This window comes from Piliocolobus tephrosceles, chromosome 18 (assembly GCF_002776525.5).
Source record: "Piliocolobus tephrosceles isolate RC106 chromosome 18, ASM277652v3, whole genome shotgun sequence".
Taxonomy (NCBI): domain Eukaryota; kingdom Metazoa; phylum Chordata; class Mammalia; order Primates; family Cercopithecidae; genus Piliocolobus; species Piliocolobus tephrosceles.
The window spans coordinates 61,535,754-61,559,667 of record NC_045451.1 but is presented as its reverse complement, the minus strand read 5'-3'; the positions used below and the strand labels follow the sequence as shown (position 1 = coordinate 61,559,667).

General features: G+C 41.7%; 1 protein-coding gene across 4 annotated transcripts in view; it reads right to left on the bottom strand.

The window, feature by feature from the left end:
• Positions 1–566: 566 nt before the first annotated feature.
• CLUL1 (clusterin like 1) overlaps positions 567–23,914 on the bottom strand; it is a 58,967-nt gene continuing 35,619 nt past the window's right edge. For 3 of the 4 annotated variants that reach the window (XM_023228435.1, XM_023228436.1, XM_023228434.1), the window contains exons 6-9: positions 18,665–18,802; positions 9,518–9,732; positions 5,660–5,847; positions 567–965 (exon numbers count right to left, since the gene is read on the bottom strand). In XM_023228435.1, coding sequence (XP_023084203.1) covers positions 962–965; positions 5,660–5,847; positions 9,518–9,732; positions 18,665–18,802 — 545 coding nt within the window. In that variant the 3' untranslated portion in view covers positions 567–961. Of the gene's footprint in view, positions 966–5,655; positions 5,848–9,517; positions 9,733–18,664; positions 18,803–23,914 lie in introns of those variants that run through there. The other variant, XM_023228433.1, reaches the window with a different exon arrangement.

The following is a 23,914-nucleotide window of genomic DNA, read 5'->3' as shown; positions in this document are numbered from 1 at the left end:
AATAGCCAGCAACCCAAGTGTCCATCAATGGCTGAATGGATAAAAGCAACACTAGGTAAATCTATGCAAGAATATTAGCCGAAGAAAGGAAGGCGTTCTGACACATGGAACAACATGGATGAACCTTGAAAACATTGCACTAAGTGAAACAAACCAGTCACAAAAGGACACTATGATTGCACCACTGCACTCCAGCCTGGGCGGCAGAGTAAGACCCTGTCTTAGAAACAAAAAACAAAACAAAAGACAAATACTGAATGATTCCACCTACATGCAGTACCTAGAGTAGTCACATTCATAGAAAGTACAGTTGTGGTTGCTGGGGGCCGGGGAAATGGGAAGTGAGTGCTTAACGAGTACTGAGTTTCAGTTTGGGAAGATAAAAAGGTTCTGAAGATGGACAGTGGTGATGGTTGCACAGCAATGTGAATGTACTTAATGCCACCAATTGTGCACTTTAAAATGGTTAAAATGGTAAATTAATGCCATGTATATTTTAACCACAATTTAAAAAAAGACCACAGAAGCTATTGGTTTTTATGAAACAAAGCAATGAATCTCAGATATTTTTCCCAAAAAGTCAATTATATATATTTTAAGTGTAAAAGCAAACTAATGGAAGAACATTTTATTAATTAGAAAGTGACATGTTTGTAGATGTGATAGAACATACACACCTAGGTGATTTAGTATTTATTCAGTATACAAAGAACTACTAATGTACCGTAAAATGTAATACATATTACATTCGATTTTTTAAGAAGGAATTTTCATTTTAACTCAATTTGAGTATTAATAGCTAAGCCGTTCAACATAAGTAAACTAAGAGTATTTCATAGTATATAGCTAATATACTTTCCTGCAACTACGTTTATTGCATTATCCTTTTTTATTTCAGGATTTCCAGGTCCCAGATGAAGAGATAATTTTACTTACTGGATATAGGATGCATTAGATCTTCTTACCTTTAAAAAAAAAAAGGCAGCAATGATCAAAATACTAATCAATTACTTATAGACTCAGTGTATTTTTTTCTTGGAGTAAATGTCCAGGATGGGTGATAGAATAAAATGCTCTTGGCTTTTGGAAAAATTGATACTGTATATAGCAAAATAATGTGAAACCTGTATGCATGGATATTCTTAAAAATTCTTTACAGTTTTCCTGGGTTGTTGAGCCTCTAAAATGATCTTTTCCTCGGATGTGATAATAAAGTGTTTATTCTGTACTCTACATGTACGTAGTGTTTGGTCAGTAAACTTCGGTTACTCATCACTCATTACATTAGTCAACAAATTTTGTATGTTTGCCTTTCATGATGATGTTGATGGTAAGAATCCATCTACAAAAGCTTATTCAATACTCGGGATGTGCAAGACATTGTGTTACAGCCTGTGACTGTTAATCCCAGGGCTAGCAGTCCTGGATTGCTTCACAAGTCCTGTGAAATTTGGGGATGGGAAATAAAACACATTGCAAACCAATCAGGAATGTCCAGGCACTTAGGATGCTAGGTAACTAGATGAAAGTTCCAAAAGAGGGTTCTAAATATATATATTTCACCCTATAATTGGAATTCATGTTTCAGTGAGCCATATACCTGCAGCTAGGGCACCTGACAAATGTTTACATGATTGACAATGCCAGGGTGATTCTTTTCTACCATCTTTTCCTGGTTTTTCCCTTAGTATCTTTGTCTTTAAACTTTGGCAGGTTTGGGACCCTGAATGCATTGATATAATCAGAAAATTGACAAAATTGTATCCATGATACTGAATAAGATGCAGAAAAAAGAAGTTCAGTGAGTAGACAAACTTGGAAAATGTTTATTCTCATGAACAATAAAAAACCATAAAATTATAACAATAAGATAAAATTTTTCATTTACTACTAAAGATTTTTAAAATTGCAATGCCAGGCCAGGCACAGTGGCTCATGCCTGTAATCCCAGCCCTTGGGGAGGCTGAGGCAGAACGATGACTTGAGGCCAGCCCGGCCAACATGGTGAAAACGCATCTCTACTAAAAAATACAAAAATTAGCCAAGTGTGGTGGTGCACACCTGTAATCCCAGCTACTTGGGAGGCTGAGGCATGAGAATCGCTTGAACCTGGGAGGTGGAGGTTGCAGTGAGCCAAGATCACGCCACTGCATTCCAGCCTGGGCAACAGAGAGAGCCTCTGTCTCAAAAAAAAAATTGAGATGCAAATTAGTATTTGAGAAATTGGTACTGCAGACATTGCTGTTATTACATTTAGCAATATATATATCCAGAACAATAAGATGTTAATAACCTCTAAACAAGTAATTCTATTTCTTGGAATCTAAGAAAATAAGTAGAAAATGTGAATAAGGAAAACAGTAAAATGATAATAGTGGTTGTGTTACGATGGTGGGATTACGGATAACTTTTGTCATCTAAATGTTTGGTAGTTGTGATTTTGTTACTTTTAGAATTTTAAAACTGTACATAAAAAAGAAAAACATTAACATTGCCTGTGAAAAATCACTTTGTATGCCTTGTTAGTAAAATATTTTGAGAGATCAAAATACTTGATCTCTCAATTACTCAGTATCTCACTTCCCATTGCCATTGCAAGTCCCAACATCTAGGAAGAGAGATGACTTTACGGGAAAAACTTTGATTTGGCTACAAACGCAAAGTCAGTACCCACTGGGGCACCAGCATGAGGCTTCCTTTCTCTAAAACCTATCGTGTCTCACCAGCGCTGCAGAGTGAAGCTCAGAATCCACAGCCCGGCACTCAGAGCCCTGACCTCTTCCCACCTTTGCTTTCCACCTTCACCTACTGTTACTCTTGTTGTATTCTACTAATATTCATTTACACGTGTTTATTAATTTATTTGTTCAACAAATATTGAGGGTTTGCCCTGTGCCAGGCACAGTCCTAAGTCCCCACCAACAAAGAGAAGAACAAAAACCCTAGAATGGTGGTACCCTCATGGACTGTAGGTCTCGGGATGGAGATGAATGTTCATAAAGAGCCACGTGGGTAAATGTCAGCTTACAAGAGCTGAGTGCTGCATGGTGTTATGGTCATGTATGAAAGGGGAGGGAGGGTATATTGCCCCTAGTTTATGGGTAGAAGAGGGTATATTGCCCCTGAAGAAGTGACTATTTGAACTGAGATCTGTTGATGACTCAGTAACCTAGACAAAAAGGTAGACATGGGGACTGTCAACCAAGACTCCTCTCCTGGTCTAGAGGTGGACACATGTCCCAGCTGGGCCAGCCAGATTCCTCCTGGCAAGTCACATCTTGAGCAGAGTGATCTGAGGACTAAAAACAATTGCAGCTGCTTCACCGTGAGCGCTGGGCCCTGAAGCAACTGTCCATGGGTTTCCTCCTCCCAGACTCTAGACCCGACCCGTTTCTGCCTGGCTCTGGGCATAGTCGTCCAGCTTCCCCTCTGATTCGTGAGTCAGCATCCTTCCATTTCTTTTAGCTGAGCTGGTCTTGGTTGCCTGCAACCAAAGAAAGAACCCAAACTCACGCCCTGACACAGGGGAGCTTAAAGGCCCCACAGTGTGAGGGGACCAGTTTAGCAGGACTTCCCAGCGCCCCCAGTACCTAGATGTTCTACTCTTTCTTGCTGTATTCGCCCATGCCGTCCCCCTTTTTGGAATAGTCTCCTCTCCAACCCATACACTTTGATGCTGCCTGTGTGTGTATCTACATTTATATATTTAATTAATTGATGTATTTTTAAGAAAGGGAGAGGATGGCAGGGTGTGGTGGCTCGTGCCTGTAATTGCAGCACTTTGGGAGGCTGAGGCAGGCGGATTACCTAAGGTCAGGAGTTCCAGACCAGTCTGCCCAACATGGCAAAACCCCGTCTCTACAAAAAATACAAAAATTAGCCATGTGTGGTGGCAGGCACCTGTAATCCCAGCTACTTGGGAGGCCGAGGCAGGAGAATTGCTTGAACCCAGGGAGCAGAGGTGGCAGTGAGCTGAGATCACACCACTGCACTCCAGCCTAGGCAACAAGAGCTAAACTCTGTCTCAAAAAAAAAAAAAAAAAGAAAAGAAAAGAAAAGGGAGAGAAGGCTGGGCATCGTGGCTCATGCCTGTAATCCCAGCACTTTGGGAGGCCAAGGTGGGTGGATTACTTGAGGTCAAGAGTTCGAGACCAGCCTGGCCAACATGGTGAAACCCTGTTTCTACTAAAAAATACAAAAATTAGCCAGGTGTGATGGTGTGCACCTGTAATCCCAGCTACTCAGGAGGCTGAGGCACGAGAATCATTTGAACCCAGGAGGCCAAGGTTGCAGTGAGCCGAGATCATGCCGCTGTACTCCAGTCTGGGCGACAGAACAAGACTGTGTCTCAAAAAAAAAAAAAAAAGGAAAAAGAAAAGAAAAAACAAAAAGAAAGAAAGGGAGAGGAGAGAGTGGGAGAAAGAAGAGGAAAGGGGAAAGGAGAAGAAGAGAGGGGCTAGAAGGACGGTGAGAAAGGGAATATATCCAGCTCAGAAGTTTCTTCCCTCCCAGAACGTGAACGACCCTCCCCCGAACTCCCAGAACCTGCTCCTGTGCACTCTCTAAAGCCTGCCTTGCTTTATGGTTGTGTGTCTGTCTGTCTATCTGTCGTGTGCTCCCTGTTGGATAGGAAGCTCCTTGGGGACAGGATCTTGTCAAATTTTTCATTGTCTCTTTCACAGTACCTAGTTCCTGTATCTAAACTTAGTAGATGCTAAAAAGATGTTGGTCATTTGACTGATACAACTAGAAAAAAAAAAAAGTCCTCCAGAATTCAGAAGTAAAGGGAGAGGCAGCAAATCCTGTCACATCTGGCTTAATTACACATTGATGGTGACCTACTAACAAGGTTCCTTATGAGTAACTTAAAATGTAATTATTCTTTAAGATTGATCACATTACCCAGATTTTTATATCTTGCATTTTTTGAGCAAATATCTTAACAGGAAGCAGTACAGTGTGATGAAGGAGTCAGAGGAGACCTGGCTCCACATTCTGCTCTACCACCTCCGACCTGAGTAGTTCATTGGACCTTGAACGTTGAGCCTCAGGATCTTTTTCGGTAAAATGATGATAATAATATTACCTCCAAGACTGGCTTATATTAAAGCTCTTGTTAAAGTAGTTAGCAAGTCATTATTTAAATTTTTTGAATATTTTTAACATTTCATAAAATGTATCGAATGTATTTAGCCATAGTCTATTTAAACACTGTCTCATTTTTACACATTAAGATTATGTTTCACATTTTTAATATTTTAAATAATTTTGTAAATGTAGATCTTGGAGGGAGAATTTTCATCAAATTTAGATTTATTCCTTAGGATTGATTTCAGAAGTGGAATTATTATATCAAGAAGAAATTTTATGGCTCTTCATATGCATAATCAAATAGCTTTCAAAAAGGCAAAACCAATGTATATTCCCACTAATACATGATATATGAGAATCCCCATTTCATCACATTCCTATCAGGATTTCCCGGGGTTTTTTTAATTTGCAAATTTGATAGGCAGAAAATGCCATCTTGTTTGTTTTCATGTCTTTATTAATGAGGTTAAACATATTTTCCAGGTATTTTGAAACAAGTTTTGTTTTTCCCTTTTGAGAATTAACTATTCCTGTCAACAAGGCATTCCTAACCAGGCACTCTGCTTACCAAGTTTTAAAATGTTCCTTAAAATGCTGTAGAACATTTGCTAGTACGTAGCCAATGAAGTTGGAACTCTCAGCACTTTCTTCAAGAGGGATCTTGAGTGTGAAATTAGAGGAAGGCAGAATGCTTAAGTCTGTCATCACTGTTTCATCTTGTTTGGAACTATTTCCTTCCTGAATCCTTGGAACTGCCTACAGAAGAAGGATTATACAGTCAAAGATTACTAAATCCCAATACACGTTCAACAGTAATTTAATACCAGCTTAGTCAGGATAGGCTAGGCTGTGCCGAGGTAACAGATTAGTCCCGGCATTCCTAGGGCTTCATGCAACAAAGATTTATTTCTTGCTCGTGTTATGTGTCTGTTACAAGGGCTGCATACCAGAAAACACTGAGGAGCCTGGTAGGCAGAGGCACATTATCTCATAGCTGTAGCAGATGAATTCATGACTTTCTTTGTGCCCTCAGCAGGAAAAGAGAATAGATGAGCACACACAGGCTCTTCACTGTCTCAGTCTACAAAGAACCCTTTTCAGTTTTGCTCACGCTTCATTGGCCAGAACTTGCCACATGGCAACGTTTAACCACAAGGGGAGCTGGAAAATATGAGCCAGGAGGGGGGATGTTTGCTGAGTATTACTGTCTGTGCCACAAACTTTATTGCATCACACCAAGCTTTGTACTGAGTTTTCCTAAAACTTTACAATTTATGGTTGTTTGTGTGATTTTGGCAAGAATCAATGCAAAATTTATGTTACTCTCAATGAATAACATGTATGTTACTCTCTTAATGAATTCTCCAGTGCATAGACTTTGATTTGAATCATTTAAATGGAACTGAACTGATAGGCAACTTGATGTAACCTTAAGAGAATGATTTTTAAATTTTCCCTTCTCTTTCTGTGACTATAACATATATAAAAATTGCATAAAGTATTTATGTTTGGCTTAAATAATAGTAAAGTAAACACTTACGTAACTATTATACAGCCAGGGGCCATAACCGTTTTCACTTGCTGGATTTTGCATATTTCTTTCCTAAGGCTTCTCTTCAGCACTTGCTATTTTATGGGTTTGTATTTTTCTTTACATGGTGAAATAAGGGCTGTTTTGAGAAAAGTAACTTCACAGGCAGTTTAGCAAAGTGGTTACGTTCACTCGTTCTAGAGAAATACTACTTGACTTTGAATTCTAGTTCTACCATTTACTAGCTGTGTGAGCTCAGACAAGTTGCTTAACTTCCTTTGTGCCTCATTTGAAAAACTGGGGAAAGAATTCTACTTCCCTTATGGGGTCACTGAAGGTATTAAATGGTCTGATATATGGAAAAAGTTATTAGAACATTGCCTGACACCTAGTAAATGCTCTTTAGTGGTAATAATTGTTATAAAAATGTATAATTGAAAACCATAATTTTATGTTATGTGGAGGTTTTTATATAGAAATGCCTTTGTTATCAGCATAAAGAATTTTAGATAAATCTGTTAGTGTGACTCAGAGACACTAGAATGGAAGTAAATTGAAGCACAGAATAGGAAATACTGACAATGGTAAAAACAACTAAATATTAACTGTAGATTTCTAAAGGTTGAAAGCACTGCTAAAATTTTTCTTCAAGTTTTATTCTTCAAGACAAGACGTTTTCCTCATTAAACTGAAAGTCTGTATATACGAGGATGATCAAATATATTGAATTACTTTACCTTCCTCGAGTATGATCTAATGGAGTTACAGAATCAGAGAGCTGGCAGGGATTGGAAGAGTGGCTTTCAAAACTCTTTGACTGTGGTCTGTAGTAATGAATACACTTGATAGCATGACTCAAAATACACGTATGTCTACATATGTGTGTAAATATGCTTACACACATATACACATGCAAAATGCAAATGACATTCCATGATGTGCATATGACTTATGAAATGCAATACATACTAATATTTTCTGCTTTGTCCTATTCTATTTTTTGTATGGTTTTTAACCTTGTTTTTTAATGAGCTTGCTGTGACTTTCCAAACTTATTTCTCAAATCATGCATGATCCACAGCTTTGTAGTTTGAAAGAGGGTAATGCTGGATTACAGAATGCTGTAAGTCAAATTTCCTAGAAGCAGTGCCTGAGATTCTGACAGAAATGGTTTATAAAGGAGTGATCTCAGGTGCGACTTTTAAGGGGAGAGGAAAGCAAACTAGAGAAGAGAAAGCAGCTAAGCAAGAATATGGCTTCAGATGACCATTAGCCTCAGCCTGATCCTGCAGGAAACTGTGGGGCATAAGTGCCCCAAGGGCAATCTTTGGGAGAAAGTTTCAGAGATAAGCAGTTAGCAGCAGCACCAGCAACAGTGGGAGCTGGTAAAAGGGATCCCCAGGGATCTGGATAGGGCACCAACATAACATACTACACAGAATATTGCATCTTCAATTGCTCTGCCCAGTAATTTTTATATCAGGTCTTTTTGGGAACCCCTCGATACCAGCCTCATCAGGAATCACTAGCCTGATGCGTTTGTAGATTAAGGTAATGTGTGTGTGTTGGAGGGGGGATGTCTTAGGAAGAAAAGTCACTTGAGTGTTATGCAAAAAGTTATTGACTGAACCTGGGAGTCATGGTATTGGTAGAATTTAAGATGGCAATATGTTCTTATTTTTGTTTTTGAGACAGACTCTCACTCTGTTGCCCAGGCTGGAGTGCAGTGGCACGATCTCCGCTCTCTGCAACCCCCACCTCCCAGGTTCAAGCGATTCTCCTACCTCAGCCTCCTGAGTAGCTGGGATTACAGGTGTGTGCCATCACACTTGGCTAATGTTTTATGTTTTTGGTAGAGACGGGGTTTCACCATGTTAGCCAGGCTGGTCTCAAACTCCTGACCTCAAGTGATGCACCCACCTCGGCCTCCCAAAGTGCTGGGATTACAGGCACGAGCCACCATGCCCAGCTGGCAATACATTTTTAAGTGAAGAGTAACATATAAATGTTTAATTCTCAAGATAACTCAGTGGCTTTATTGTGTCAGCAACTAATAAGAGCTATAATTTACAGAGCTCTTGTTTTGTATAAGAAATCTATACTAATCACTTTATAGGTGTACATGTTAAGATAGCTGTTATTGTTCCCATTTTACAGGTGAAAACTGAGGCCTACAATGGTTCGGGTACTTTCCCAAGCTTACTCAGCTGGTAAGTTTCAGAGCCAAATTTTGAACTCAAATTGCTTTATTTGTAAGTCTTCTCTCTTAAAAACGACATTGGCCAGATTTCTTCAAGGTTACCTCTATCAGTTATAGCCCTATAACTCTAAGCAGAATTAGCCATTTCTAGATTAGAAAGTATTTTGTGTTTTAAATTGATTTTCTTTTCTTTTCTTTTCTTTTTTTTTGAGAGGGAGTCTCGCTCTGTCGTCCAGGCTGGAGTGCAGTGGCCGGATCTCAGCTCACTGCAAGCTCCGCCTCCCAGGTTCACGCCATTCTCCTGCCTCAGCCTCCTGAGCAGCTGGGACTACAGGTGCCCGCCACCTCGCCCAGCTAGTTTTTTGTATTTTTAGTAGAGACGGGGTTTCACCGTGTTAGCCAGGATGGTCTCGATCTCCTGACCTTGTGATCCGCCTGTCTCGGCCTCCCAAAGTGCTGGGATTACAGGCTTGAGCCACCGCGCCCGGCCTAAATTGATTTTCTTTATAGAGTTTCTTGTTTTCTAAAGACCACGAACTACATTAAATCAAGTCAGCCTGAAGGCAATCACAATGGAAATATGAATACCCCCTGCAGCTTGTTTTCAAATTCAGATACCATTCATACGTAAATTAACAGTGAAATCAAGGTGTGCACATGTCATCTCCGTATCTGCTCTTGGGTCTCGCCTTTACCTGTATTGAATTAAAGATGATCTCCGTTTCTGGGGTCTGGTTTGCCAGTTCAGACACCCAGCCAAATTGCCCTCTCATCTTCTCCACCAGATAGGCGGTGTCCTCCAAGTGCTTCCGGGTCATCTGGAGAATCTGGCTGTACTGCTGATTGGATACATTGACCAACCTGATGGCCTCGTCTAATTCTGTGTGCAGAGCAGGTAGGCCAGGACAGTCTAGCAAAGAAGAAAGTAACGTGGAGAAGGAAAAGGTCCATGAAACTTGGAGGTGGGCAACATGGGCTTACGTCCCAGCCCTTACACTGTCTATTTTCCCCTTTTGCCTGTGGGAGTTTTTAGTTATGTCTGTTATTCTGGAGTAATTATTAATATCACCTACATCTGTGTCAAACCAGATCCAGTTTAACTGTGAATTATATGGTTTTATGTAACAGAAACTGGGCTGGAGACAGAACTTTTTGTCATAAATTCCACATGGCTACCACCTATATTAAGAAAAAATTAATATAGTCTCTACTATATTAATTTTTAGTAGAGACTATTAATATTAATATAGTCTCTACTAAAAATTCATCTGCCAAAACAGATGAAGTCCTTACTATGCCCCTTCTACATCACATCCCATTTATCCCTTAAAAAGGATACTACTATTTGATTTTGGATGTATATGTCCAGTACCAGTAATCAGTATGGGAAAAGAGGAAAAGAACCACATATAGTGAAGCTACTCAAAATTAAGACCAAAAGTGTAGAGTAAATAGTGAAAAAAAAAAGATTCGTGATGTTTTAGAAATTAGTTTATATTTATCAATAATGAAATTATAATTACAGTTGCGTGTTTAGTATTAGAACAAAGTAAATCAAAACTGACTGAAGAGACAAAATTATTATTTGATTAAAGGTATGAGATGTGTTTATAATAGCAAAACCTTGAAAGCAAATGTACTTCAGCTAGGGAATGAATAAATAAATTGTGATATGCCTACATAGACCAACATACAACAGTGAATTAATGAACTAGAGCAGCACATATCCACACGGCTAACCCTTGCAAACTACACTGAGTGAAAAGCCACATTGCAAAAGAATACATAAGTAATCATATTTATATTGTTAAGAAAGAAAAATTATCCAGAACTTGGAAATAAGGCAAAAGAATGGCTGCATTTCCTTTCGTTTCTTTTTCTTTTCTTTTTTTTTTTCTTTTTCCAAGACAGGTTCTCGCTTTGTTACCCAGGCCAGAGTGCAGTGGCATGATCATAGCTCACTCACTACAGCCTCGAACTCCTGGGCTCAAGTGCTATTTTCACCTTAGCCTCCTGAGTAGCTGGGACTACAGGCTCACCATGCCCAGCTAATTTTTAATTTTTTTGTAGAGGCAGGGTCTCACTTTGCTGCCCAGGCTTACATGTCCTTTCAATGTCATACTAAATTATTGTCTAAGAGGTTGACCCAAAGATCACTTCAAGGTCTAAGGAAGAGATCCTTTGTTGTCTTTACTATTTACTATTGATTAGGGCCTGACTCCATGAAATTACCTGTAAATTATGGAATGAAAAGTGGCAAATGTTTGTCTAGTAGAGATGTAAATTATTTTGGTCTGTTAGAAAAGATAATGGCGGGCCGGGCGTGGTGGCTCAAGCCTGTAATCCCAGCACTTTGGGAGGCCGAGACGGGCGGATCACGAGGTCAGGAGATGAGACCATCCTGGCTAACACGGTGAAACCCTGTCTCTACTAAAAATACAAAAACTAGCTGGGCGAGGTGGTGGGCGCCTGTAGTCTCAGCTACTCGGGAGGCTGAGGCAGGAGAATGGCGTAAACCCCGGAGGCGGAGCTTCCAGTGAGCTGAGATCAGGCCACTGCACTCCAGTCCGGGCTACAGAGCAAGACTCCGCCTCAAAAAAAAAAAAAAAAAGAAAAGAAAAGATAATGGCATGGCCGGGCGCGGTGGCTCAAGCCTGTAATCCCAGCACTTTGGGAGGCCGAGACGGGTGGATCACAAGGTCAGGAGATCGAGACCATCCTGGCTAACACGGTGAAACCCCGTCTCTACTAAAAATACAAAAAAAAAAAAAAAAACTAGCCGGGCGAGGTGGCGGCGCCTGTAGTCCCAGCTACTCGGGAGGTTGAGGGAAGAGGATGGCGGGAACCCGGGAGGCGGAGCTTGCAGTGAGCTGAGATCAGGCCACCGCACTCCAGCCTGGATGACAGAGCAAGACCGTCTCAAAAAAAAAAAAAAAAAAAGAAAAGATAATGGCAAAATTTACAGTTTAGTTGCCTTTTCGAATATTAACTAACTTATATCTAATTCCATAATCTTTCAGCATTCTGTCTGTCCTTGACTGTAAGCACTCCAGTCTCTCTTATACTCCTTTGACCCAGCTCTAACACCCTGCTGCTTCCTTCATTAATAAGTTAAATAGTCAAATTAACATTTGACATGTGCCCATTTCTTTTTTCTTTTTCTTTTCTTTCTTTTTATTTTTTTATGTTTGAGACAGAGTATCACTCTGTTGCCCAGGCAGGAGTGCATGGCACAATCTTGGCTCACTGCAACCTCTGCTTCCTGGGATCAAGTGATTCTTGTGCCTCAGCCTCCCGAGTAGCTGGGCCTACAAGTGCACGCTACCATGCCTGGCTAATTTTTGTATTTTTAGTAGAGATGGGGTTTCACCATGTTGACCAGGCTGGTCTCAAACTCCTAGCCTTAAGTGATTGCCCACCTTGGCCTCCCAAAGTGCTGGGATTACAGGCTTGAGCCACCACGCCCGGCCTCATTTTTTTTTTTTTTTAAACGGAGTCTCACTCTGTCGCCCAGGCTGGAGTGCAATGGTGCGATCTTGGCTCACTGCAACCCCTGCCTCCCGAGTTCAAGCAATTCTCCTACCTCAGCCTCCTGAGTAGCTGGGACTACAGGCACGCACCACCACGCCCAGCTAATTTTTTTTGTATTTTTAGTAGAGACGGGGTTTCACCATGTTGGTCAGGCTGGTCTGGAACTCCTGACCTCGTGATCTGCCCACTTTGGCCTCCCAAAGTGCCAGGATTACAGGCATAAGCCACCACGCCTGGCTGTATGAAGCATATTTTTAAGGTTAAAAGTTCTACATTGACAATGCAAAAATCAAAATGTAAACCATTGCTATGTAGGATATAGGTATGTGTATATATTATATGTATAAGGGACATGATATGAGTAGGAAGAAATGTAAGGAAATAATTAATACCAAATTCAAAATAGTACTTTCCTTTTGAGGAGATAAAGTGAATGTGATGTGGAAGGGGACATAGTGGGGCTTTGTCTGTTTTGGTAATGTTCTATTTCTCCATCTAGGTGATTGAGAATTTTTTTTTTTTTTTTTCTGAGACAAAGTCTTGCGCTGTCACCTAGGCTGGATGCAGTTGCTCGATCTCGAGTCACTGCAACCTCCGCCTCCTGGTTTCAAGTGATTCTTTTGCCTCAGCCTTCCGGAGTAGCTGGGATTACAGGTGTGCACCACCACACCTGGCTAATTTTTATATTTTTAGTAGAGACAGGGTTTCACCATGTTGGCCAGGCTGGTCTGGAACTCCTAACCTCAAGTGATTCTCCTGCCTCAGCCTCCCAAAGACCTGGAATTACAGGCATGAGCCACCATGCCTGGCCTATTACATCATTCTTTATACATTTATAATAAAATGCAATTTATAATAACAGTTTTAAGCAGTATGGGAGCACATTAGGACATTATTTACATTTTACCTTTGCAACACTAAACTTTCATTGAATTTGTACTGTATTACCTGATGTATACTGTATCTACTATCTGGTGCATGTTGATTATCAGGTGCATTTTAATGTATTATCTGATTTATTCTGTATTATCTTGTGACATTCAAGAATTATTAATAAGCTATTTTAGCTGGGTAGAAGGAAATAGATGTTAATGATACATAGAGGGATGCTTGAGCAGACTATTTTTGTAAGAGGTCAGTATATTAAGTGTATATTTTTCTGTTATAAAAACCTCTGGGCCGGGCGCGGTGGCTCAAGCCTGTAATCCCAGCACTTTGGGAGGCCGAGACGGGCGGATTACGAGGTCAGGAGATCAAGACCATCCTGGCTAACCCGGTGAAACCCCCGTCTCTACTAAAAAATATAAAAAACTAGCGGGGCGCGGTGGCAGGCGCCTGTAGTCCCAGCTACTCGGGAGGCTGAGGCAGGAGAATGGCGTAAACCCGGGAGGCGGAGCTTGCAGTGAGCTGAGATCCGGCCACTGCACTCCAGCCTGGGCGACAGAGCGAGACTCCGTCTCAAAAAAACAAAACAAAACAAAACAAAAACCTCTGCTTCTGTATATAACCTTGCAACTGTGACTTAAAAAACAAATACTTGAATAATGAGAATCACTGATACTTCAGACATTTTATTTAATCTTCAAAAGGTGTGTATGAAGCAGATATATTATTCCCACCTTCCAAATGATAAAACAGGCTGAGAGAGTCCTCGAGTCAGCAATTCAGGAGAGAGAGCACTCTTTTTTAATTTTATTTATCTATTTATTTATTTTTTCTTTTTTCGAGACAGAGTCTCGCTCTGTGGCCCAGGCTGGAGTGCACTGGCTTGATCTCAGCTCACTGCAACCTCTGCCTCCCAGGTTCAAGCAATTCTCTTGCCTCAGCCTCCTGAGGAGCTAAGATTACAGGTTCATGCCACCACACCCAGCTAATTTTTGTACTTTTAGTAGAACGGCGTTTCGCCATTGTTGACCAGGCTGGTCTCAAACTCCTGACCACAGGTGATCCACCCACCTCGGCCTTCCAAAGTGCTGGGATTACAGCGTGAGCCACTGCTCCAGGCCAGGAGAAAGAGTACTCTCAACTGCTCAGGTTACCCAGCGAAAAGGTCCAGTTTATAATCAAAGCTACTTGGAGCAATGCTTTCCAAACCCTTTTCTGCCACAAGACATTCTAGATGTCAAAATTGTCTAATATACATTCTAAGGTGGGGTAGATGTGCCTATGGCAGAAAATTTGGCCCAAGAGGGATGTGGAGAAGTAGACAGGTCCATTTGTATAATGGACTCTGCTTTTAAAAGAAGGGGGAGAAAAGACCAACTACTGAGGTGGGGAGAGGCTGAGAGAGAATGAAGTGGAAGAGGGAGAGAAAGAACAATCCTTTTTCTTGTTCTGTGGCCGGTGTAACCTGACTCCCTCACTAGCCCAACTAGCCTGAGAATTCGGTGGAAATAAGAACCTAGGCTGGTGATGTTTAAAAAGGAGAAAGGGGCTGGGCGTGGTGGCTCAGGCCTGTAATCCCAGCACTTTGGGAGGTGGAGGTGGGCGGATCACTTGAAGTCAGGAGTTTGCCACTAGCCTAACCAACATGGTGAAACCCCATCTCTACTAAAAATACAACAAAGTAGCTGGGCATGGTGGCAGGTGCCTGTAATCCCAGCTACTCGAGAGGTTGAGGCAGGAGAATCACTTGAACCTGGGAAGCGGAGGTTGCAGTGAGCCGAGATCGTGCCATTGCACTCCAGCCTGGGTGACAGAGCGAGACTCCGCCTCAAAAAGAAAGAGAAAGGGAGTGTTGTCGACTCTAAAAAGATTTAATAACTACTCGAATAATGATCTAATTTAATAGACTCCATTAAATTCATGGTTTTTTTATTTAATTGAATAAAAAAAATTCGAAAGGGAACCTTATTCCTTTTGAGTTGGAAAGCATATAGATGTTTAGAACCCCTACAATGCGTTAATTTGCACAATGGAAAGACCTATTTCATAATAGAGAATATTAATATGTAATTTACAGGCTCCTTGAGCAAGGTGATTAAATAAAAGTAGTATGTTAAAAAGTCAAATAAATTTTAAAGATGTCTAATAATTTTTAATATCATATATGCATACATGTATATATGGTCCCCAACTTACAATGGTTCGACTTACAATTTTTTGAACTTATGATGGGTTAACTGTGACATAACCCTATCCTAAGTCAAGGAATATCTTATGGTTAAAAGTTTGGAAAATACAGAAAGAAGTATTTTTAAAAATCATGTTTAATCTTAAAACCCAAAGGTAACCTTTATTACTATTGTGGTGTATCTAATGATACTTTAAAAGCCAAATATGTTCAGGATATTATGTTGTTTAAGATTGTAACAGTTTCTTGGCCGGCCGCTCACGCCTGTAATCCCAGCACTTTGGGAGGCCGAGGTGGGAGGATCATGAGGTCAGGAGTTCGAGACCAGCCTGACCAATATGGTGAAACCCTGTCTCTACTAAATATACAAAAATTAACCAGGTGTGGTGGCACATGCCTATAATCCCAGCTACTCAGGAGGTTGAGGCAGCAGAATTGCTTGAACTCAGGAAGTAGAGGTTGCAGTGAGCGAAGATCACACCACTGCACTCCAGCCTAGGTGACAGAAAAGATTGTAACAATTCCATTCTCCCTTTTCTCTGAACAGCAAAATTTGTTCCAAGTTGCTCATTGTTAGATTGAGGAGACAAAGCCAAGGGAGGGACAGGAGTTTCCACTGACTATGCTTTTTGTTCTTTCTGTTGATATAAATTACTCCAGCGGTCTTCACTGTGGGAAGTTAAGGGCACAAGAGCTATTACTTGGTAGTAAACAAATTATAATCTGATTTTTCTGAACATCCTTTATAGCAGGGCTCCCCAACCCCTGGGCCATGGACCCATAGCAGGCTGTGGCCTCTTAGGAAGGGAGCTGTACAGCAGGAGGTGAGCAGCAGGTGAGCAAGCGTGACTGCCTGAGCCCCGCCTCCTGTCAGATCAGCAGAGGCATTCGATTCTCACAGGAGCACGAACCCTATTGTGAACTGTGCATGCAAAGGGTCTAGGTTGAACGCTCCTTAGGAGAATAATGCCTGATGATCATCCCCAAACGTACCCCCTGCCCCACCATCTTTGGAAAAATTGTCTTCCACGAATCTAGTCCCTCGTACCAAAAGGCTGGGGACCACTGTTTTATAGAAGAATTTTGTTAGAACCCAGAGATTATCTTGGGTCCTTTATTTACAAATTACTCAACTGAGGCCTAGACAGCATAAATGACTTGCCCAAAATCTCCAGCTAGTGTAGTAGAATTTACTGACATATTGATTTCTGTCCGTCCTGTATCTTCCAATTTCCAACTCTAAGCCATTAGCCACACTTTTAAAATTTCCTTCCCTTAGGGCTTTAGTGAGATAAAATGCAGAAGCATAGGAATCAAAAGCTCTTGTTTTATATAAGAAAATTTGTAATTTGGCCCTGGTGAGGTAGGAGGAGTGACTTTAGTCCGGAGAAGGAAAAGGGGATGAGGGGAGGGACGGAGGAAAGGGAGAATGATTTCCTAAATGGGGAAGGAACTAGAAAGGCCACTCTGGGAGGGAAAAGGATTCCTGGGGCTTAGAAGGAGAAGCCACTTTCCCAGTTTAAATGCTAATTAGTTAATTAACCCACCAATGGGAAAGAGCCAATGCCACTTTCAAAAACAAGATTTCACTTGTCTAAATACTGATTTACAGAATGAAAAGGTTTCTTTCATGGTCGGAGGCGGGGTTCTTTTTTTTTGCGGTAAGAAGGAAGGATTTGCCCTAATTTGCTCAAGCTTTTTCTTTTGCGCACTGTAGTGTTTAGTCATTAATCATTTAAAAAAAAAAAAAAAAAACCACAAGAACAAAAGTTTGTAAACCGGGCCGGGCGCGGTGGTTCATGCCTGTAATCCTAGCACTTTGGGAGGCCGAGGTGGGCGGATCACAAGGTCAGGAGTTAGAAACCAGCCTGGCCAATATGGTGAAACCCTGTCTCTACTAAAAATACAAAAAAATTAGCTGGGCGTGGTGGCGCACACCTGTAATCCCAGCTGCTCGGGAGGCTGAGGAAGGAGAATTGCTTGAACCCGAGAGGTGGAGGTTGCAGTGAGCCGAGGTTGCACCACTGCACTCCATCCTGGGCAATAGAGCAAGACACCATCTCAAAAAAACAAACAAACAAAAACCAGTTTATAAACCTACATTGAACGCCCCCACATGGAAAAGTGCTTCACTGTGGGAAGTTAAGGGCACAAGAGCTATTACTTGGTAGTAAACGAATTATAATCTGATTTTTCTGAACATCCTTTATAGCAGGGGTCCCCAACCCCTGGGCCATGGACCCGTAGCAGCCTGTGGCCTCTTAGGAAGGGAGCTGTACAGCAGGAGGTGAGCAGCAGGTGAGGAGGAAAGCAAATGAATCCACCATGCTTGTGAGAATGAGATTTTGTCCTCTGTCCAGAATACTAAAGAAACCCTAAAAAATTGTTAGATATGAGTTCTAAATATCTTTTCAAACAATCAATATGTCAGTATGTTCAATTCTTTGCCTTCTACTTTTAAACTTGATTTCCTCCTAAAGCAACCTTTTTAAATTACCTTCTCTGCCCTAACTCATTCCAATTACCTGCTCCACCCGGACTCATTCCGTTTACCTGCCCCGCCCCGACTCATTCCGAGTACCACTCACCCTGACTAATTCCATTACCTGCTCTGCCGTAACCATTTTTCCCGCCAAACCAGTCACCGCCCCCCCATCCCGCTCTTTAAATTAGCCAATCGGAATTAGTTTAGCCTGTGCGGTCTAACCCTAGCCAATAGGGGAATGACACAGCAGCAGGGGCCGGAACCCCTTTCCCTCCCTTGTGGAAGTGCGCGCTCACCGTTGTTCCATCTGTAAGGGTGCAACCGTCTATAGCAGTAACTTGCCTTGCTGAGAATTAAAAAGAAAATTTTATATTCGAGTGCCGAAACTTTATAACGAAATGTACCCCAGAACCTAAGGTATAATTTTTTTTTTTTTGAGACGGAGTCTGGCTCTGTAGCCCGGGCTGGAGTGCAGTGGCCGGATCTCAGCTCACTGCAAGCTCCGCCTCCCGGGTTTACGCCATTCTCCTGCCTCAGCCTCCGGAGTAGCTGGGACTACAGGCGCCCGCCACCTCGCCCGGCTAGTTTTTCGTGTATTTTAGTAGAGACGGGGTTTCACCGTGTTAGCCAGGATGGTCTCGATCACCTGACCTCGTGATCCGCCCGTCTCGGCCTCCCAAAGTGCTGGGATTACAAGCTTGAGCCACCGCGCCCGGCCTTAACGTATAATTTTTAAAAATACCAGTTATTTACCTTCAGATAGGTGAGCCTGACATTTTTGGCATTTCTCATGAAATTGGAAACATCTCGACAAATTCTGCTCAAGTTCCCCACACAGTCCTCTGTCCTGCCCAGGTAACATCTTTGAAATCAGGCCTCCGTGGTCAGGGGCTACAGAGAACATAACATTTACACGTTAGTGTCTAAGAGTTTGCACTGTAAAGAAGTGAAGACAATGCCACTGCTTTTTCTTACCAGTGCCTTCAAAATCTTTTTCATGTATGTATGTATGTATGTAATTTATTTATTTTTGAGACAGAGTTTTGCTCTGTTGCCTAGGCTAAAGTGTTCAGTGGCGGGATCTTGGCTCACTGCAACCTCTGCCTCCCGGATCCAAGTGATTCTCCTGCCTTAGCCTCCCAAGTAGCTAGGATTACAGGCGACAGCCACCACACCCAGCTAATCTTTGTACTTTTAATAGAGATGAGGTTGCACCATGTTGTCCAGGCCGGTTTCTGGAACTGCTGACCTCAAATGATCCACCCGCCTCGGCCTCCCAAAGTACTGGGATTACAGACATGAGCCACCGCACCGGGCCCTTTTTCCTGTATGTAGACACAGAAATGCATGTTGTTGCAATAATTTCCTAGGACAACTGAACATCTATTAAATTGCACATACTCTTGAATCCAAGAATCTCAATACTAGACATTTATTATTAGTATATACACACATATATTAATGCATGTAATTTTATTTTCTAGGAGGAGTCATGAAGAATTATTAATAACTATCTTTTAGAAGAGGGACTTGATAAGGTAGGAGAGGGCAGCTTTCATTAATTTTGTTTTTTTATATATTTGATTACTTTAAAAATCATATGTCTTATTTATATCATTAGTATTTCTGATGTCAATAGGATTAAGTAAATAGGTGACTGTGAGCCACTTTTTCTCTTGCATTTTTCGGTATTTTAAAAAACGCTTTAATAATTTTTTAAGCTATAATTGGGAAGAAGTTTCAAAGATACTAGAAACGTCTGTTTCTTAAAGTGGGTGATAGGTGGTTATTTTATTACTATTCTATTTTTGCATTTGTCATATGTGTGTGAGTATGTGTGTGTGGAGATGTATATACTGTTACGGACAGTGGGTCAAAGATTTAGGAAAATACCTAAAGCAGATCATGTTTTGAGAAGTTTTTTCCCCTAGGAGAATTAATCCATATAAAATGCGTAAAAGAGAAGTCTATCCAACAGAAAATTGGCAGTTCCTGATAGAGTATTTGACATTAGGAAACATGTATTACTAATTGACAACCTGATGATTTTCTGTTAGATTAAATCCTCAGCATTTAAAAATGAAACATTTTATTTTGACATAAATTGCAATGTCCATAGTTTAAAAACAGTGAAGCATTGTTCGATAGAATGGCTTGTAAGGCACGTATCCCCCTTGGTGACTAGAAAGTCAGTTGCTCCCAGCTGCTTTCCTGGACCCTCTTCTTTGCCCTGCATAGCCCGCTGTGAGAATTTCCACTGTAGAATTAATTCCCGCTTTATGCACTGTTTGCTTTCTTATCTTTTCCGTTAGACTCTCAGCCTCTTGAGGGAAGAGACTTGGTCTTGCCATTTTAATCTTGTCATTCTTCTCTACCTTCTTCTGCCATTTGACCCACGATATGGTGATGTAATTGTTCACTAATCTGTTTTCCTTTCTCCGGACTGAGCTCCTGGAAGTCAGAGGCTGCGTCATAATCATCATTTTATCTCTAGCATCTAGATTAATACCTGGTACGTACACCAAGGATGACAAATTCTAGGCCCCGTATGACACTAATTCCCCATCCTGCACCCAGAGCAGGATCTATCACCTCACTTAGTCTAGCCTTGAGAGAACCTCAGAACCCTTCCAGGGAGCTACTTCCAGTGCAGTCGCTGAGATAAATCATCTGCTCTCCTACCTGCCTGTCTGTTTCTCCCAAGTGAAAATTAATGTCAACTAATTCTCTCTTAAGGATTAGAAACAGGTCTGCTGGCCCCCTGCCCTGGTCAAGCTACAGTAGAACATGATCTCATCTGTTCTTTCCAGGGATTCATAAGACAAGTGAAGACAATTCCAAGAGCTACTTTCCTGGACCTATTCACTTTCCACAGATTCAGGAACTGAGGTCCAGGAAGACCAAAGTAGGAAAGAAATACGAGACCAAAATGAGCCTGTACTCAAAATAACAAAAATAACATTAATTATGAAGATATTTCTGATTCTTTTTATTTTCGCTTTCCTTTTCCTGGTGTTCATAATTCAATTTTGGCTTCTGACTTTGGCCCTTTAAACAATCATGACCAATAAGGCTCATCCATGAAGGTTGCCACACAGAACTTGCTCAGTAAATTTTGGTCAGTTGCTATTATTATTCGCTCTGTTACAGCTACCACAGATTCAGTGGCTTGAAACAGCACAAATTCATTATTGTTTCGTCTTTTAGGTCAGAAGTCTGAAGTGGGTCTCACTGGGCTAAAATCAAGATGTCATCCGTTTCAAAAAAAAAAAAAATGCAAAAATTAGCTGGGTGTGGTGCCACGCACCTGTAGTCCCAGCTACTCAGGTGACTGAGGCAGGAGAATCGCTTGAACCCAGGAGGCGGAGGTTGCAGTGAGCCAAGATCATGCCACTGCACTCCAGCCTGAAGACAGAGTGAGACTCTGTCTCAAAAAAATAAAAAAAATAAAAAGTAAGATGTCAGTAGGGCTAGTTTTTTGGGAGGCTCTAGAGGAGAATTCATTTCTATACCATTTCCAGTTCCTCAAGGCCACCTACATTCCTCGGCTCATGGCCCCCGTCCTCTGTCTTCAAGGCCATCAAAGTAGAGCCAAATCCTTCTCTTGCGGCCACTGCAATTAATTCTTTTCTGCCTCCTTCTTCCACTTTTAAGGACCCTGTGATTACATTGAATCCATCAGTTGAGGCCGGGTACGATGGCTCATGCCTGTAATCCCAACACTTTGGGAGGCTGAGGTGGGCGGATCATTTGAGGTCAGAAGTTCGAGACCAGCCTGGACAACATGGTGAAACCCTGCCTCTAGTCAAAATACAAAAATTAGTCAGGCATGGTGGTGAGCACCTGTAATCCTAGCTACTCAGGAGGCTGAGTCAGGAGAATGGTGTGAACCTGGGAGGTGGAGCTTGCAGTGAGCCAAGTTCACGCCACTGCACTTCAGCCTGGGCAACAGAGCAAGACTCTGTCTCAAAAAATAAATAAATAAAAATAAAATCAGTTGATTAACAAATTCATTTATCTCCATCTGCAACCTTACTTTGCCTTTGCCACCTAACATAAATTCACAGGTTTGGGGATTAGGGTGGGGATATTTTGGGCAGTCATTATTTTGCCTATCAAAAGGGGCAAAACTCAAAGTGTCAAGTCATTAGGCAGATTTTCTAGGGGCAGTAAGCTTACTCCTCACCGACTACCTGTCCAGAAAAGTGATAGAAACCACATTCAAGTGCCGTAGAGCCCGTGCCTGACTATTGTTGATAAACAGTCCACATTTGCTCATCTGGGAAGACTGTCTCCTCTGCGGTCAGCTTCTGTGGACTGTCTGCCTAGGGGAGGGATACTGGAGAAAGAAGAGTACGATAGAGTAAATAGACTTTTTTGTTTGCTATTTTGTTTTTGTCTTTAATATTTGCATTCACAGGGGACCTTGGCTTTTCAGGTCCTCACTGAGATGGAAGTGGCACGGAGGGGCTGGGGAGGGTGTGTGTGAGGCAGCTGAGAGTAGGGCTGGCCCCCAGCTGTGTGAATGAGAAGGCAATGGTGGCAGACAGTGGAAACCCATGTTCGTAGCTGGTACATGGAAAAGGGTTACAGTGATTGGCACATTATCTAGACTCTGGCATGTCTGAATCACTACTGACAGTCCCGTGCACATGGAAATATAAGCAATGCTTGTGTAAGGCTGCTACACAACATGGAGGGGAGGAACCCTTTTGTTCTAATGAACACATTCTCAATGTTATTCCAAGACAGTTGATATCCATTTAAACAGTCAGGCTAAAATCACTTGATACCACCCAGCCTGGATAGATTTAGTCTACTCGCCTGGTGTTTATCCTGAATATTTGATGAATTTGGAACCTCAGAATGGAATACCAGATGAAATACTTGACTTATAAAAAAAGTCCACTGGACTCTGAAATAGAACCCAACAATTCCAGTAATGATGCCTGTTCTCTGTTCATGGAACGATGGGACCTGAAGGATGTAATGCATTGTTTCCTAGCTTCAGTTTCTGAAAAGTAAACCTCTCCTATGCAGAGGCCAGTTATGTAATGTCATGGCGATTTTGACAATCTGATTCAGTTGTTGCCAGCTACAGCTAATATAATTGAAAAATAGTCAGATAGGATCAGGCGTGGTGGCTGGCTGGGTGTGGTAGCTGGCTGGCTGTGGTGGCTCACGCTTGTAATTCCAGCACTTTGGGAGGCCAAGGCGGGCAGATCACCTGAGGTCAGGAGTTCAAGACCAGCCTGGCCAACATGGTGAAACCCTGTCTCTACTAAAAATACAAAAATTAGTCAGGCGTGGTGGCGGGCACCTGTAATTCCAGCTACTCGGGAGGCTGAGGCAGGAGAATTGCTTGAACCCAGGAGGCAGAGGTTGCAGTGAGCTGAGATCGCACCAGTACACTCCAGCCTGGACAACAGAGCAACACTCCATCTCAAAAAAAGAAAAAGAAAGAGAAAAATAGATAGAAAGAGCCCATTTTATTTTTCATCTCAAAGGAGAGCAGCCTTCAACCTGGCTTAGCGGTAACAAAGCAATAACAAAGGAAATGCAGATCTTACACTTGACCCTCGTGGCAACTCTCATTTCTCGAATGCTGTATCTAATTTACTCCATAGAAGCACACAGAAGATATCTCCTGCCTTGAAACATAAAGCAGCATTGTGTCTCCAACATGGAATGCCATGAGGCATGATTAGTATTGGTAGAAGGCAATTCTTATCTAATATTTCTGTAGTTTGGGGTTTGTGAGCATTTTCTGTGGTTTTATGCATACGCTTTATGATTTAAGGAATGATTGTAGTGATTCAGAGGAGGGCATTAAATTGCCCTGGTTATATGTAAGAGTGGGCTTCTCACACTGGGAGTTGAGGATTTCAGATCAATTTTAAAGAAACTCTCTGATGCTTTAGCAGAATAGAGCTGAGCATCTACATGAGCTTTAATAAATGAGGGAAATGGCCAGGCATGGTGGCTCACATCTGCAATCCCAGC